Source organism: Oncorhynchus mykiss, chromosome 2 (assembly GCF_057628025.1).
Source record: "Oncorhynchus mykiss isolate SJ-2025 chromosome 2, ASM5762802v1, whole genome shotgun sequence".
NCBI lineage: Eukaryota > Metazoa > Chordata > Actinopteri > Salmoniformes > Salmonidae > Oncorhynchus > Oncorhynchus mykiss.
In genome coordinates this window covers 87,369,288-87,385,249 of record NC_143023.1, presented here as the reverse complement: position 1 = coordinate 87,385,249, position 15,962 = coordinate 87,369,288, and the positions used below count along the sequence as shown (strand labels likewise).

At 46.9% G+C, this 15,962-nt stretch overlaps 1 protein-coding gene across 12 annotated transcripts in view; it reads left to right on the top strand.

Moving 5' to 3' along the window:
* The window catches only part of LOC110498877 (liprin-beta-2), a 118,297-nt gene that overhangs the window by 11,748 nt on the left and 90,587 nt on the right, over positions 1-15,962 (top strand). For all 12 annotated transcript variants that reach the window (XM_090211505.1, XM_090211549.1, XM_090211518.1 and 9 more), the window contains exon 2: positions 3,091-3,314. In XM_090211505.1, the coding sequence (XP_090067631.1) occupies positions 3,091-3,314 (224 nt within the window). The remainder of the gene's footprint in view (positions 1-3,090; positions 3,315-15,962) is intronic.

Here is a 15,962-nt window from a genome sequence, read left to right as displayed (position 1 = left end):
ACCTAAATTACAATAGATTGCCATAGTTTTTCTGTTAATTACCAAAATTACTGAAGATTCTGGTAACTTTAGTAAAATACCGGTAGTTTGGCAATCCTAGTCACAGCAGTGTTTTATTGTGTAAATCTATGTACATCTTGTCTGAGATTCATGCCATTGGTCTTTCTCTTTTTGTCAATTCACCATGACAAGAGATCGGGATCAACAGTCACCTTGACTGACCCAAGGTGAAAACAAGTTAACCTCAAGGTCTAAATCAGGATATTCACAAGTTAATCATTGCTATTACCACAATAAGATCTGGTCAATAACAATTAAAGTTAATTACTTTACTGTTGCCAAACATTATCTCATATGCAGCCTTGAGTTTCAAGGACTACAAATAGAATAGAATCTAAATGTAATTACTGCAAGGAATCCCAATCATCAACAAGGCTTTAGTCCCAATCATCAACAAGGCATTAGTCCCAATCATCAGCCATATTTTGAGATACTGGTCTGATTACATTTGAGTATTAGGACATTGTTTTCCGTAATAGTATATGCTGGAAATATCTCTGAAAGGCACTTGACATTTAATATAATATGCAGGTAATGAGTTGCTGCAACAGTGATGGACTTGAAAATATGCCCCCTACTGGTTATTGCTGGAGCATCTGAATCAGATGAGAGATACTCTATTATTATAATCTTGAGTTGAATAATTGGTTTCTTTGTGTTTTTCACTTATTGTCCATTTATTTTAGGATAATAAAAATGTGTTATATGGATAGTAGTTGGAAACCTCAACCAACTCCAAACCATGCTCACACAAAGAGAAGTAAGTTCAACACTACTGTAGAACTGAGCTGGCCTGGTAACTTGTTTCAGGCATTTTATTGAACAAACATGTTTTGTATCAGGCTTGTGATCTGAATAAAGCTGATTATATACTAGATATTAGATGAACAATAAACAGGGCTATTTGGCTGTAGATACCCATAGTTATGATATTTTTAGCGAGATGCAGTTGAGCATGCGTGAATAATCCGTTCCTCTCTGTGTTTGTATGCGCATTGGCCCTCAGGCAGGCACAGGCTTATTTACAGAAAATCTTGGTTTTTTTCTACATCGTGTTCTTCTTAAATTTTCCTCAAAGTCAAGCCAACCAAAGCATGCACTCAATGTACCATAGTTTCTTTGTATGTTTTTATTTTAGTGAAAAGAAGGCTGTTTGTATACATGGATATGGACTGGTCCCAGATCTGTGTGTGCTGCATGTCATGACATTGGCCATAGGAGTTGGCAAGACAGCACACACAGATCTGGGATCAGGCTAGTCCTACCAAGACTACCGGTTTTTCCTTTCAATTAAGACCTAGAAAAGCAGGTGAGGGGAGTTTTTTTACTAATCAGTGACATTAATTCATCAATCAAGTACAAGGGAGGAGCGAAAACCCGCAGACACTCGGCCCTCTGTGGAATGAGTTTGACACATGTATTAGCCGGGGGACAGAAACATGTAACACCTCTGCCCACAGGCCCAGGTGACCTTATGGCCCACCCCAGTATCATAGGAATGGTGAGGTCATTTTCAGATCATTTTAGATACACTCTCACAGGCTTCTAGGGCATATAGGCATTCCCTGGTCTTAACCAGATGTAGTACTTTGCCATGGCCTTATCAATGTCCTCTTTCCAGGACTGTCCTATAGGTCACATCATTTCTAGTTACATAATGACAAAACAAAGGAAATGTATTGGCTTGTTCTGCCTCAATCTGATGCTAGTGTAAAGTAGGCTAATAGGAAAAGGGAGGGTGAAGTGTATTGGAGCATTAAGATGCCATGATAATACACTGCTGCTCTGATCCTCTCTATGATCTGGGATTAGCTGCCAAATGTAAGCTCTCTTCTTTCAGGCTCCACACCTTCCACTTGTTGCTCTAAACCAGGGCTCTCCAACCCTGTTCCTGGAGAGCTACCCTCCTGTAGGTTTTAACACCAACTATCAGGTCTCAGGTATGACCCAGATGTAGACAGTGTCAAAGTAACAAAAGTATTTATAGTACAGGGGCAGGCAAACAACAGGTCAAGGACAGGCATAGGTCAATAATCCAGAAAGAGTGCAACAGGTCCAGAACGGCAGGCAGTCTCAGGGCAGGCAGGGGTCAATAATCCAGAGAGGTGTGGCAAGGTATAGAACAGCCAGGAGCAAGGGGACAAATGATGGTAGGTATCACGAAACAAAATAGAACTGGCAACAGACAAACAGAGAACACAGGTATAAATACACTGGGGATAATGGGGAAGAGGGGCGACACCTTGAGGGGGGTGGAGACAAGCACAAAGACAGGTGAAACAGATCAGGGTGCGACACCAACCCTGTTCCTAGAGAGCTACCCTCCTGTAGATTTTAACTCTAACCCTAATCCTGGAAAGCTACCCTCCTGTAGGTAGGTTTTAACGCCAACCCTGTTCCTGGAGAGCTACCCTCCTGTAGGTTTTATTTCCAACCCTGTTCCTGGAGAACTACCCTCCTGTAGGTTTTCGCTCTAACCCCAGTTTTAACTTCTGATTAATCTAATAATCAACCTGATAATTATTAGAATCAGGCGCACAAGATAAGGGTTGAAGCGAAAACCTACAGGATGGTTGCTCTCCAGGGAACAGGGTTGGAGAGCCCTGCTAACCTATCGGAACAGGGTTGAAGAGCCCTGCTAACCTACAGGAACAGAGTTGGAGAGCCAGTGAGTAAAAAAACACAACATGGATCAAATCACAATGGTAGCAGGCAGGTTTCTTTCCAGTTGATTGATTTTGGACGTCTTCAATGGAATCCGTGTTCAAATGGTTTCCTTGCAGCATACTGTAACGATACGCTAACATGCTCCAGATGTCTGAGTGTTTATGGAGGAAGTTTAACTTGCTCTCCAGCTCCCAGATAATGATGCAGCTGGAACAGACATTAGCTTAGTGAGCCGATACAGGTGACACGTGGACGTATAATATAAAATAGAGGGAGCTGACTGGGTCAGATTCTGCTATAGATATTTATGCTGATATACAATCTTGTCCACTATAATGACTCTTTGTCCTTTGTCCCCGGCAGGCTCCAAGGCTGCAGCCGAGTACACCAACGGCCTGTTTGAGCTGGGCTCTCCAGGTAGCGCAGGGCCCCTGCAGGTTCTACAGCTGGTTGAGGACCTGAGGCTGGCCCTGGAGCTGCAGCCCAGAGAGGAGGAGAGGAACACCCTGAGGGCCCAGGTCCCCAGCAGCACTGCTCACATGCTCATGGACTGGCTGGACATGGACAGGGGCTCAGACAGGGGCTCGGTGAGTAGCAGGGAGCACACCTGGGTCTATGGACACTGTATTTCTCCATTACTTTTGTCAACCATCTCTAGCAACCATAGTCATCTTTCTGTGTCTAACAATATAGTCTATAAACAGATAATATAGAATATCATTAGTTCATTATTTGCTCAGAATCCAAAAATGTCCTACTCATTAGCAGTGCACTATTTATTATTGACGTGGCATGATGTCGATAGTGTCGTGGTTGTTTGCAGGCCAGAAAATACAGTGCCTTGCGAAAGTATTCGGCCCCCTTGAACTTTGCGACCTTTTGCCACATTTCAGGCTTCAAACATAAAGATATAAAACTGTATTTTTTTGTGAAGAATCAACAACAAGTGGGACACAATCATGAAGTGGAACGACATTTATTGGATATTTCAAACTTTTTTAACAAATCAAAAACTGAAAAATTGGGCGTGCAAAATTATTCAGCCCCCTTAAGTTAATACTTTGTAGCGCCACCTTTTGCTGCGATTACAACTGTAAGTCGCTTGGGGTATGTCTCTATCAGTTTTGCACATCGAGAGACTGACATTTTTTGCCATTCCTCCTTGCAAAACAGCTCGAGCTCAGTGAGGTTGGATGGAGAGCATTTGTGAACAGCAGTTTTCAGTTCTTTCCACAGATTCTCGATTGGATTCAGGTCTGGACTTTGACTTGGCTATTCTAACACCTGGATATGTTTCTTTTTGAACCATTCCATTGTAGATTTTGCTTTATGTTTTGGATCATTGTCTTGTTGGAAGACAAATCTCCGTCCCAGTCTCAGGTCTTTTGCAGACTCCATCAGGTTTTCTTCCAGAATGGTCCTGTATTTGGCTCCATCCATCTTCCCATCAATTTTAACCATCTTCCCTGTCCCTGCTGAAGAAAATCAGGCCCAAACCATGATGCTGCCACCACCATGTTTGACAGTGGGGATGGTGTGTTCAGCAATTTTGGTTTCATCTGACCAGAGCACCTTCTTCCACATGTTTGGTGTGTCTCCCAGGTGGCTTGTGGCAAACTTTAAACAACACTTTTTATGGATATCTTTAAGAAATGGCTTTCTTCTTGCCACTCTTCCATAAAGGCCAGATTTGTGCAATATACGACTGATTGTTGTCAAGTTCAAGGGGGCTGAATACTTTCGCAAGGCACTGTATGTGGTCTGATTTACTTCTACTTGAGGCATGTTATCTCTGGGATTCACAGATGTGGCAGAAACTTCCAAAAAGTTGTACAAAAGTCAGCCAGCTGTTTGCTGTCAAAAGCCTTTCCATTATACACCATTGGGTTCTTTTTTCTCTCTCTTTGTAACACATTGAAGGAGAGATGGTTGATTCATTGCAGCAGCTGTGTAGGAGTGTTGAACAGACCTAGAACTATTCCTGGGTGCTGTTAGGTCTTAGCAGGGCTGTGTCTGGGACTGTGTCTGGGACTGTGTCTGGGACTGTGTCTGGGAAAGCCTGTGTCTGACTGGGACTGGGACTGTGAACAGGTCTTATTTTGGCTTGGTCTCTCTCTGGGAACTAAGGCTGGCCGTGTTTGAAAGACTCAATGTGTTCCTCAGAGACTCCTAATAGGACTGAGCTCAACTTCCTGCCCTACACCCTCTCCCCACTCTCCCGCTCTCCCTCTTTCTAATCACTCCTCTCTTCCTTTCCTCCTACTTTCCACACTCACTGTTCTACTCTCTCTACACTCACTCTGTGTGCTCTGTTCTGTCTGTCTGGTCACCTCAACACACCTGAAGCACTCTGGGGTGTTAGGGGGTAAGTCTGAATCAATTATTCATCTGTTCACTCCCACATGAAAAAATACTATAGTGTATACTATGGTAGCATTACTATAGTATTCACTGTAGTATTTTTGATGACTTTACTGTAGTATTCACTGTAAAAACATGACAGTATTTACTGTAGTATTTACAGTTTACTATAGTATAAATACTATATTGTAATATTTACTGTAGTGTTTTTGCAGACTGTAGTATACTGTAATATTTACTGTAGTATTTTTATCTTTGACATAGAAGTAGGGGGCTTTCTCGTTTTCCATAACCTGTAATTAGGTAGGTAGGTATGTAGGTAGGTAGGTAGGTAGGTAGGTAGGTAGGTAGGTAGGTAGGTAGGTAGGTAGGTAGGCAGGTAGGTAGGTAGGTAGGTAGGTAGGTAGGTAGGTAGGTAGGTAGGTAGGTAGGTAGGTAGGTAGGTAGAACTGGTTTCTAAATGGCAAGTTCAGAGCTTCTGCTCTTTTCTATAACCAGTACATCTAGCTCTTAGACTATAGATTATTTTATGAATATCACGCTTGTTTCTGAGTTGTTTTCTTTATTTGTTGGCTGTTTGTGAAGGTTTTTCATGACCAGGTTTACGAGGGTATGTAGGCACTTAAGATATTTGGATTATATTTAGGAAATGATAACCACATGATGATACTGTCACTGCCACAGTTCATAGAGACGATTGTTGATGTGCGTTGTTATAGTCGTGTCATTGGCTGAGGCTGCGGTAAACAATCTGTTGGCGAGGTTAAGTGGCCAATGAAAGGCTCTTGTTTTTCCCTCTGTCTGAGTCGTAGAGGCCCTGCTCTCTCTAAACAGCAGGGGTCTCACACGCCACACGGTCGCCCCTCTCCCTCTTCCCTTCCTCCTCTCCTCCCTCTCTCCTCTATACTGGCCAGGAGCTAGATCAAACACACATACTCCTCAGTTACTCCTAACACACTGTTCTCTGAGGAGCTGAGCCCCTCCACAGAAGAAATGTGATAAAGATTCCTCCATACGTTATTGGCAGGAAGGAGAGAGACCCTGTGATGCTTGTTATCGCTGACCTAAAACTATTGTTTGTCAATCAGAGAATGTCAGACCGTAAGAGAGGGGTCAGGTCTGGCACAGACGTTAAGCACTAGACGGAATATTGTGTTTTAAAGGGAAAGTTGTTGCTTTGACTTATACAAGGAGTGATTGTTTGAGAGAGAGAAAAAGGGAGGGAGGCATAAATAGAGAGAGCGAGGGGGGCAATAGAGAGAGGGAGGGGGTTAGTAGAGAGAGGGAGGGGGTTAGTAGAGAGAGGGAGGGGGTTAGTAGAGAGAGGGAGGGGGTTAGTAGAGAGAGCGAGGGGGTTAGTAGAGAGAGGCAGGGGGTTAGTAGAGAGAGGGAGGGGGTTAATAGAGAGAGGGAGGGGGTTAATAGAGAGGGGGGGTTAGTAGAGAGAGGGGGGGTTAATAGAGAGAGCGAGGGGGTTAGTAGAGAGAGCGAGGGGGTTAGTAGAGAAAGGGATGGGGTTAGTAGAGAGAGGGAAGGGGTTAGTAGAGAGAGGGAGGGGGTTAATAGAGAGAGGGGGGGTTAGTAGAGAGAGGGAGGGGGTTAATAGAGAGAGGGAGGGGGTTAATAGAGAGAAGGAGGGGGGAATAGAGAGAGTGAGGGGTTAGTAGAGAGAGGGAGGGGGTTAGTAGAGAGAGGGAGGGGGTTAGTAGAGAGAGGGAGGGGGTTAATAGAGAGAGGGAGGGGGGAATAGAGAGAGCGAGGGGGTTAGTAGAGAGAGGGAGGGGGTTAGTAGAGAGGGAGGAGGTTAGTAGAGAGGGAGGGGGTTAGTAGAGAGAGGGAGGGGGTTAGTAGAGAGAGGGAGGGGGTTAATAGAGAGAGGGAGAATGGAAAAGAGAGAAAGAGAAAGCGTTATCCTGGTGATTGTCTAACTCAGCTGTCAACATAGCCAGGAGCAGGACAGAGTGCACAGTCAGCCCCTCCAAGCCATGCAAGCAGTGACTGTAGCTCTGTAGTGATGGAGTCATTGTAGCACTCTGCTTCCTTGTTCCAGTTTCAAAACACGGCTGGGAACATGATCAGAGCACATCCACACAAGATGGATTACCAAACTGGTTTCTGACAACGGTTGCATTATTTGCATCACTGATGATACAGTACAGTATGTATGCATTGTTGTCTCTCTGCCGGCCTCTGCGGTTAAGGAGAGGACATGTCATGTGTCATATGCGCTGGTCTCTGATACCCAAGCCACCCACACTCCCGCTGCCTGTCCAAGTGGCTGAGTTTCTCCCCTGTGAGTCAAGCAGGAAATGCCCAGGGTGGAGAAAGAGAGAGAGAGAGGAGGAGTGATCTGGACCATGGTAACATACACTGTAGGGTGTTAATACGTAGGCTCACTGAAATGTATTAAAGGCATCATGCCTCACAGTCACACTGTGCTCTGAGTCTAATTCACTTTACTGCAGTCAAGCTCTGCAAGGAGGACCATCTGTCTCACATTGAGTTTACACACAGTATGAGTCTGAGTCTCACTGACTGTAACCCATGATTCATTACACTCTGCATGGAAGAGGCCTGTTGCAGTATGCCCTACATACATGTCACACACCCCCTGTGTTTTTCTGTTTCTGTCTGTGTTCTGTGATGTGTGTACATGAAACTGTCAGTGGCAGCCAAATGGTGCAGTGGGGAGGGGGCTGAGTGATTTTTAGAGAGAGGTCCCATAAACAGGAAATGGGACATTCAGATAATGAATTCCAGTCTGAAGCTAATGGTAGAAGGGCTGTTGCTGCATTGGTCTGAAGAGACAAGAAGAGGTAGATTAAAAAGTAGCGGGAGTGAGAGAGATGTGTATATGTTTCTTTAAATGAGCACCCATCTCATCTTATACCATAATCTGTTTCAGTTCAGGTATATTTTGTGTCTAAGCTAATAAGAGGAGAGGATGGGAAAGACCGTTCAGGAGACACCGTCGAGGAGAGAGAGTAAAAGAGAAACCATAGAGGAAAGAGAGAGCAAGGGAAAGAGAGAGCACGGAGAAGAGAGAGTTGGCATGGTCTGTGTCTAGGTTGACATTAAAGCCTGTTGCTATGCTTTGCGCTGGCTGGGTGCTCTTTCTCAGTCACAGCAGATGCTAGTCTCTCCACAACACTAGTCTCTCTACAGCACTGTTCTCTCTACAGCACTAGTCTCTTTACAGCACTAGTCTCTCCACAACACCAGTCTCTCTACAGCACTGTTCTCTCTACAGCACTAGTCTCTCCACAGCACTAGTCTCTCTACAGCACTAGTCTCTACAGCACTAGTCACTCCACAGCATTAGTCTCTCCACAGCACTTATCTCTCCACAGCACTAGTCACTCCACAGCACAGCACTAGTCTCTCCACAGCACAAGTCTCTCCACAGCACTAGTCTCGCCACAGCACATTACTAGTCTCTCCACAGCACTAGTCTCTCTACAGCACTAGTCTCTCCACAGCATAGCACTTGACGCTCCACAACACTAGTCACTCCACAGCACTAGTCACTCCACAGCATTAGTCTCTCTACAGCACTACTCACTCCACAGCACTAGTCTCTCTACAGCACTAGTCTTTACACAGCATAGCACTTGTCAGTCCACAGCACTACTCACTCCACAGCACTAGTCTCTCTACAGCACAAGTCTCTCCACACCACTAGTCTCTCCACAGCACTAGTCACTCCACAGCACTCGTTTCTCCACAGCACTAGTCTCTCCACAGCATAGCACTAGTTTCTCCACAGCACTAGTCTCTCTACAGCACTAGTCTCTCCACAGCACTAGTTTCTCCACAGCACTAGTCTCTCCACAGCACTAGTCTCTCCACAGCACTAGTCACTCTACAGCACTCGTCTCTCCACAGCACTAGTCTCTCCACAGCACTCGTCTCTCCACAGCACTAGTCTCTCCACAGCACTAGTCTCTCCAGAGCACTAGTCTCTCCACAGCACTAGTCACTCCACAGCACTAGTTTCTCCACAGCACTAGTCACCCCACAGCACTAGTCTCTCCACAGCACTAGTCTCTCCACAGCACTAGTCTCTCCACAGCACTAGTCACTCTACAGCACTCGTCTCTCCACAGCACTAGTCTCTCCACAGCACTCGTCTCTCCACAGCACTAGTCTCTCCACAGCATAGCACTAGTCTCTCCACAGCACTAGTCTCTCCACAGCACTAGTCTCTCCAGAGCACTAGTGTCTCCACAGCACTAGTTTTTCCACAGCACTAGTCACCCCACAGCACTAGTCTCTCCACAGCACTAGTCTCTCCACAGCACTAGTCTCTCCACAGCACTAGTCACTCTACAGCACTCGTCTCTCCACAGCACTAGTCTCTCCACAGCACTTATCTCTCCACAGCACTAGTTTCTCCACAGTACTAGTCACCCCACAGCACTAGTCTCTCCACAGCACTAGTCTCTCTAAAGTACAAGTCTCTCTACAACACTAGTCTCTCTACAGCACTAGTCTCTCTACAGCACAGCATTAGTCTCTCCACAGCACTAGTCTCTCCACAGCACTAGTCTCTCTACAGCACAGCACTAGTCTCTCCACAGCACTAGTCTCTCTACAGCACTAGTCTCTCTACAGCACCAGTCCCTTTACAGCACTAGTCTCTCCACAGCACTAGTCTCTCCACAGCACTAGTCACTCCACAGCACTAGTCTCTCTACAGCACTAGTCTCTCTACAGCACTAATCTCTCCACAGCACTAGTCTCTCCACAGCACTAGTCTCTCCACAGCACTAGTCACTCCACAGCACTAGTCTCTCTACAGCACTAGTCGCTCCACAGCACTAGTCTCTCCACAGCACTAGTCTCTCTACAGCACTAGTCTCTCTACAGCACTAGTCACTCCACAGCATTAGTCTCTCCACAGCACTTATCTCTCAACAGCACTAGTCTCTCCACAGCACATTACTAGTCAATCCACAGCACTAGTCTCTCTACAGCACTAGTCTCTCCACAGCATAGCACTTGACACTCCACAACACTAGTCACTCCACAGCACTAGTCACTCCACAGCACTAGTCTCTCTACAGCACTACTCACTCCACAGCACTAGTCTCTCTACAGCACTAGTCTCTACACAGCATAGCACTTGTCACTCCACAGCACTACTCACTCCACAGCACTAGTCTCTCCACAGCACAAGTCTCTCCACAGCACTAGTCTCTCCACAGCACTAGTCACTCCACAGCACTAGTCTCTCTATAGCACTAGTCTCTCCACAGCACTAGTCACTCCAAAACACTTGTTTCTCCACAGCACTAGTCTCTCCACAGCATAGCACTAGTTTCTCCACAGCACTAGTCTCTCTACAGCACTAGTCTCTCCACAGCACTAGTCTCTCTACAGCACTAGTCTCTCCACAGCACTAGTCTCTCTACAGCACTAGTCCCTTTACAGCACTAGTCTCTCCACAACACTAGTCTCTCTACAGCACTAGTCTCTCTACAGCACTAGTCTCTCCACAGCACTAGTCTCTCCACAACAATAGTCTCTCCACAGCACTAGTCTCTCTACAGCACTAGTCCCTTTACAGCACTAGTCACTCCACAGCCCTAGTCTCTCTACAGCACTAGTCTCTCTACAGCACTAGTCTCTCCACAGCACTAGTCTCTCCACAGCACTAGTCACTCCACAGCACTAGTCTCTCTACAGCACTAGTCTCTCCACAGCACTAGTCTCTCAACAGCACTAGTCTCTCCACAGCACTAGTCTCTACACAGCACTAGTCTCTCCACAGCACTAGTCAATCCACAGCACTAGTCTCTCTACAGAACTAGTCTCTCCACAGCATAGCACTTGACACTCCACAGCACTAGTCTCTCTACAGCACTACTCACTCCACAGCACTAGTCTCTCTACAGCACTAGTCTCTACACAGCATAGCACTTGTCACTCCACAGCACTACTCACTCCACAGCACTAGTCTCTCCACAGCACAAGTCTCTCCACAGCACTAGTCTCTCCACAGCACTAGTCTCTCTATAGCACTAGTCTCTCCACAGCACTAGTCTCTCCACAGCACTGTTCTCTCTACAGCACTAGTCACTCCACAGCACTAGTCTCTCTACAGCACAGCACTTGTCTCTCCACAGCACTCATCTCTCTTCAGCACTAGTCTCTCCAGAGCACTAGTTTCTCCACAGCACTAGTTTCTCCACAGCACTAGTGTCTCTAAAGTACAAGTCTCTCTACAGCACTAGTCTCTCCACAGCACTAGTCACTCCACAGCACAGCACTAGTCTCTCCACAGCACTAGTCTCTCCACAGCACTAGTCTCTCTACAGCACAGCACGAGTCTCTCCACAGCACTAGTCTCTCTACAGCACTAGTCTCTCCACAGCACTAGTCTCTCTACAGCACTAGTCCCTTTACAGCACTAGTCTCTCTACAGCACTAGTCTCTCTACAGCACTAGTCTCTCCACAGCACTAGTCACTCAATAGGACTAGTCTCACTATAGCACTAGTCTCTCCACAGCACTAGTCACTCCAAAACACTTGTTTCTCCACAGCACTAGTCTCTCCACAGCATAGCACTAGTTTCTCCACAGCACTAGTCTCTCTACAGCACTAGTCTCTCCACAGCACTAGTCTCTCTACAGCACTATTCTCTCCACAGCACTAGTCTCTCTACAGCACTAGTCCCTTTACAGCACTAGTCTCTCCACAACACTAGTCTCTCTACAGCACTAGTCTCTCTACAGCACTAGTCTCTCCACAGCACTAGTCTCTCCACAACAATAGTCTCTCCACAGCACTAGTCTCTCTACAGCACTAGTCCCTTTACAGCACTAGTCTCTCCACAACACTAGTCTCTCTACAGCACTAGTCTCTTTACAGCACTAGTCTCTCCACAACACTCATCTCTCTTCAGCACTAGTCTCTCCAGAGCACTACTTTCTCCACAGCACTAGTTTCTCCACAGCACTAGTTTCTCCACAGTACAAGTCTCTCTACAGCACTAGTCTCTCCACAGCACTAGTCACTCCACAGCACAGCACTAGTCTCTCCACAGCACTAGTTTCTCCACAGCACTAGTCTCTCCACAGCACTAGTCACTCCACAGCACTAATCTCTCTATAGCACAAGTCTCTCCACAGCACTAGTCACTCCACAGCCCTAGTCTCTCTACAGCACTAGTCTCTCTACAGCACTAGTCTCTCCACAGCACTAGTCTCTCCACAGCACTCGTCTCTCCACAGCACTAGTCACTCCACAGCACTAGTCTCTCTACAGCACTAGTCTCTTCACAGCACTAGTCTCTCAACAGCACTAGTCTCTCCACAGCACTAGTCTCTCCACAGCACTAGTCTCTCCACAGCACTAGTTTCTCCACAGTACAAGTCTCTCTACAGCACTAGTCTCTCCACAGCACTAGTCACTCCACAGCACAGCACTAGTCTCTCCACAGCACTAGTCTCTCTACAGCACTAGTCTCTCTACAGCACTAGTCACTCCACAGCATGAGTCTCTCCACAGCACTTATCTCTCAACAGCACTAGTCTCTCCACAGCACATTACTAGTCAATCCACAGCACTAGTCTCTCTACAGCACTAGTCTCTCCACAGCATAGCACTTGACACTCCACAACACTAGTCACTCCACAGCTCTAGTCACTCCACAGCACTAGTCTCTCCACAGCACTAGTCACTCCACAGCACTAATCTCTCTATAGCACTAGTCTCTCCACAGCACTAGTCACTCCAAAACACTTGTTTCTCCACAGCACTAGTCTCTACACAGCATAGCACTAGATACTCCACAGCACAACTCTCTACAGCACTAGTCTCTCCACAGCACTAGTTTCTCCACAGCACTAGTCTCTCCACAGCACTAGTCACTCCACAGCACTAATCTCTCTATAGCACAAGTCTCTCCACAGCACTAGTCACTCCACAGCCCTAGTCTCTCTACAGCACTAGTCTCTCTACAGCACTAGTCTCTCCACAGCACTAGTCTCTCCACAGCACTAGTCTCTCCACAGCACTATTCACTCCACAGCACTAGTCTCTCTACAGCACTAGTCTCTCCACAGCACTAGTCTCTCAACAGCACTAGTCTCTCCACAGCACTAGTCTCTCCACAGCACTAGTCTCTCCACAGCACTAGTCAATCCACAGCACTAGTCTCTCTACAGCACTAGTCTCTCCACAGCATAGCACTTGACACTCCACAACACTAGTCACTCCACAGCACTAGTCACTCCACAGCACTAGTCTCTCTACAGCACTACTCACTCCACAGCACTAGTCTCTCTACAGCACTAGCCTCTACACAGCATAGCACTTGTCACTCCACAGCACTACTCACTCCACAGCACTAGTCTCTCCACAGCACAAGTCTCTCCACAGCACTAGTCTCTCCACAGCACTAGTCTCTCTATAGCACTAGTCTCTCCACAGCACTAGTCTCTCTACAGCACTGTTCTCTCTACAGCACTAGTCACTCCACAGCACTAGTCTCTCTACAGCACAGCACTTGTCTCTCCACAGCACTCATCTCTCTTCAGCACTAGTCTCTCCAGAGCACTAGTTTCTCCACAGCACTAGTTTCTCCACAGCACTAGTGTCTCTAAAGTACAAGTCTCTCTACAGCACTAGTCTCTCCACAGCACTAGTCACTCCACAGCACAGCACTAGTCTCTCCACAGCACTAGTCTCTCCACAGCACTAGTCTCTCTACAGCACAGCACGAGTCTCTCCACAGCACTAGTCTCTCTACAGCACTAGTCTCTCCACAGCACTAGTCTCTCTACAGCACTAGTCCCTTTACAGCACTAGTCTCTCTACAGCACTAGTCTCTCTACAGCACTAGTCTCTCCACAGCACTAGTCTCTCCACAGCACTAGTCTCTCTACAGCACTAGTCTCTACAGCACTAGTCACTCCACAGCATTAGTCTCTCCACAGCACTTATCTCTCCACAGCACTAGTCACTCCACAGCACAGCACTAGTCTCTCCACAGCACAAGTCTCTCCACAGCACTAGTCTCGCCACAGCACAGCACTAGTCTCTCCACAGCACTAGTCTCTCCACAGCACTAGTCTCTCTACAGCACTAGTCTCTCCACAGCACTAGTCTCTCTACAGCACTAGTCCCTTTACAGCACTAGTCTCTCTACAGCACTAGTCTCTCCACAACACTAGTCACTCCACAGCACTAGTCACTCCACAGCATTAGTCTCTCTACAGCACTACTCACTCCACAGCACTAGTCTCTCTACAGCACTAGTCTCTCCACAGCACTAGTCTCTCTACAGCACAGCACGAGTCTCTCCACAGCACTAGTCTCTCCACAGCACTAGACTCTCTACAGCACAGCACGAGTCTCTCCACAGCACTAGTCTCTCTACAGCACTAGTCCCTTTACAGCACTAGTCTCTCTACAGCACTAGTCTCTCTACAGCACTAGTCTCTCCACAGCACTAGTCTCTCCACAGCACTAGTCTCTCCACAACAATAGTCTCTCTACAGCACTGTTCTCTCTACAGCACTAGTCTCTCCACAGCACTAGTCTCTCTAAAACACAGCACTTGTCTCTCCACAGCACTCATCTCTCTTCAGCACTAGTCTCTCCAGAGCACTAGTTTCTCCACAGCACTAGTTTCTCCACAGCACTAGTCTCTCTAAAGTACAAGTCTCTCTACAGCACTAGTCTCTCCACAGCACTAGTCACTCCACAGCACAGCACTAGTCTCTCCACAGCACTAGTCTCTCCACAGCACTAGTCTCTCTACAGCACAGCACGAGTCTCTCCACAGCACTAGTCTCTCCACAGCACTAGTCTCTCTACAGCACTAGTCTCTCCACAGCACTAGTCCCTTTACAGCACTAGTCTCTCTACAGCACTAGTCTCTCTACAGCACTAGTCTCTCCACAGCACTAGTCTCTCCACAGCACTAGTCTCTCTACAGCACTAGTCTCTACAGCACTAGTCACTCCACAGCATTAGTCTCTCCACAGCACTTATCTCTCCACAGCACTAGTCACTCCACAGCACAGCACTAGTCTCTCCACAGCACAAGTCTCTCCACAGCACTAGTCTCGCCACAGCACATTACTAGTCAATCCACAGCACTAGTCTCTCTACAGCACTAGTCTCTCCACAGCATAGCACTTGACGCTCCACAACACTAGTCACTCCACAGCACTAGTCACTCCACAGCATTAGTCTCTCTACAGCACTACTCACTCCACAGCACTAGTCTCTCTACAGCACTAGTCTTTACACAGCATAGCACTTGTCAGTCCACAGCACTACTCACTCCACAGCACTAGTCTCTCTACAGCACAAGTCTCTCCACAGCACTAGTCTCTCCACAGCACTAGTCACTCCACAGCACTAATCTCTCTATAGCACTAGTCTCTCCACAGCACTCATCTCTCTTCAGCACTAGTCTCTCCACAGCACTAGTCTCTCTAAAGTACAAGTCTCTCTACAGCACTAGTCTCTCCACAGCACTAGTCACTCCACAGCACAGCACTAGTCACTCCACAGCACTAGTCTCTCTACAGCACTACTCACTCCACAGCACTAGTCTCTCTACAGCACTAGTCTCTACACAGCATAGCACTTGTCACTCCACAGCACTACTCACTCCACAGCACTAGTCTCTCCACAGCACAAGTCTCTCCACAGCACTAGTCAATCCACAGCACTAGTCTCTCTAAAGTACAAGTCTCTCTACAGCACTAGTCTCTCCACAGCACTAGTCACTCCACAGCACAGCACTAGTCACTCCACAGCACTAGTCTCTCTACAGCACTACTCACTCCACAGCACTAGTCTCTCTACAGCACTAGTCTCTACACAGCATAGCACTTGTCACTCCACAGCACTA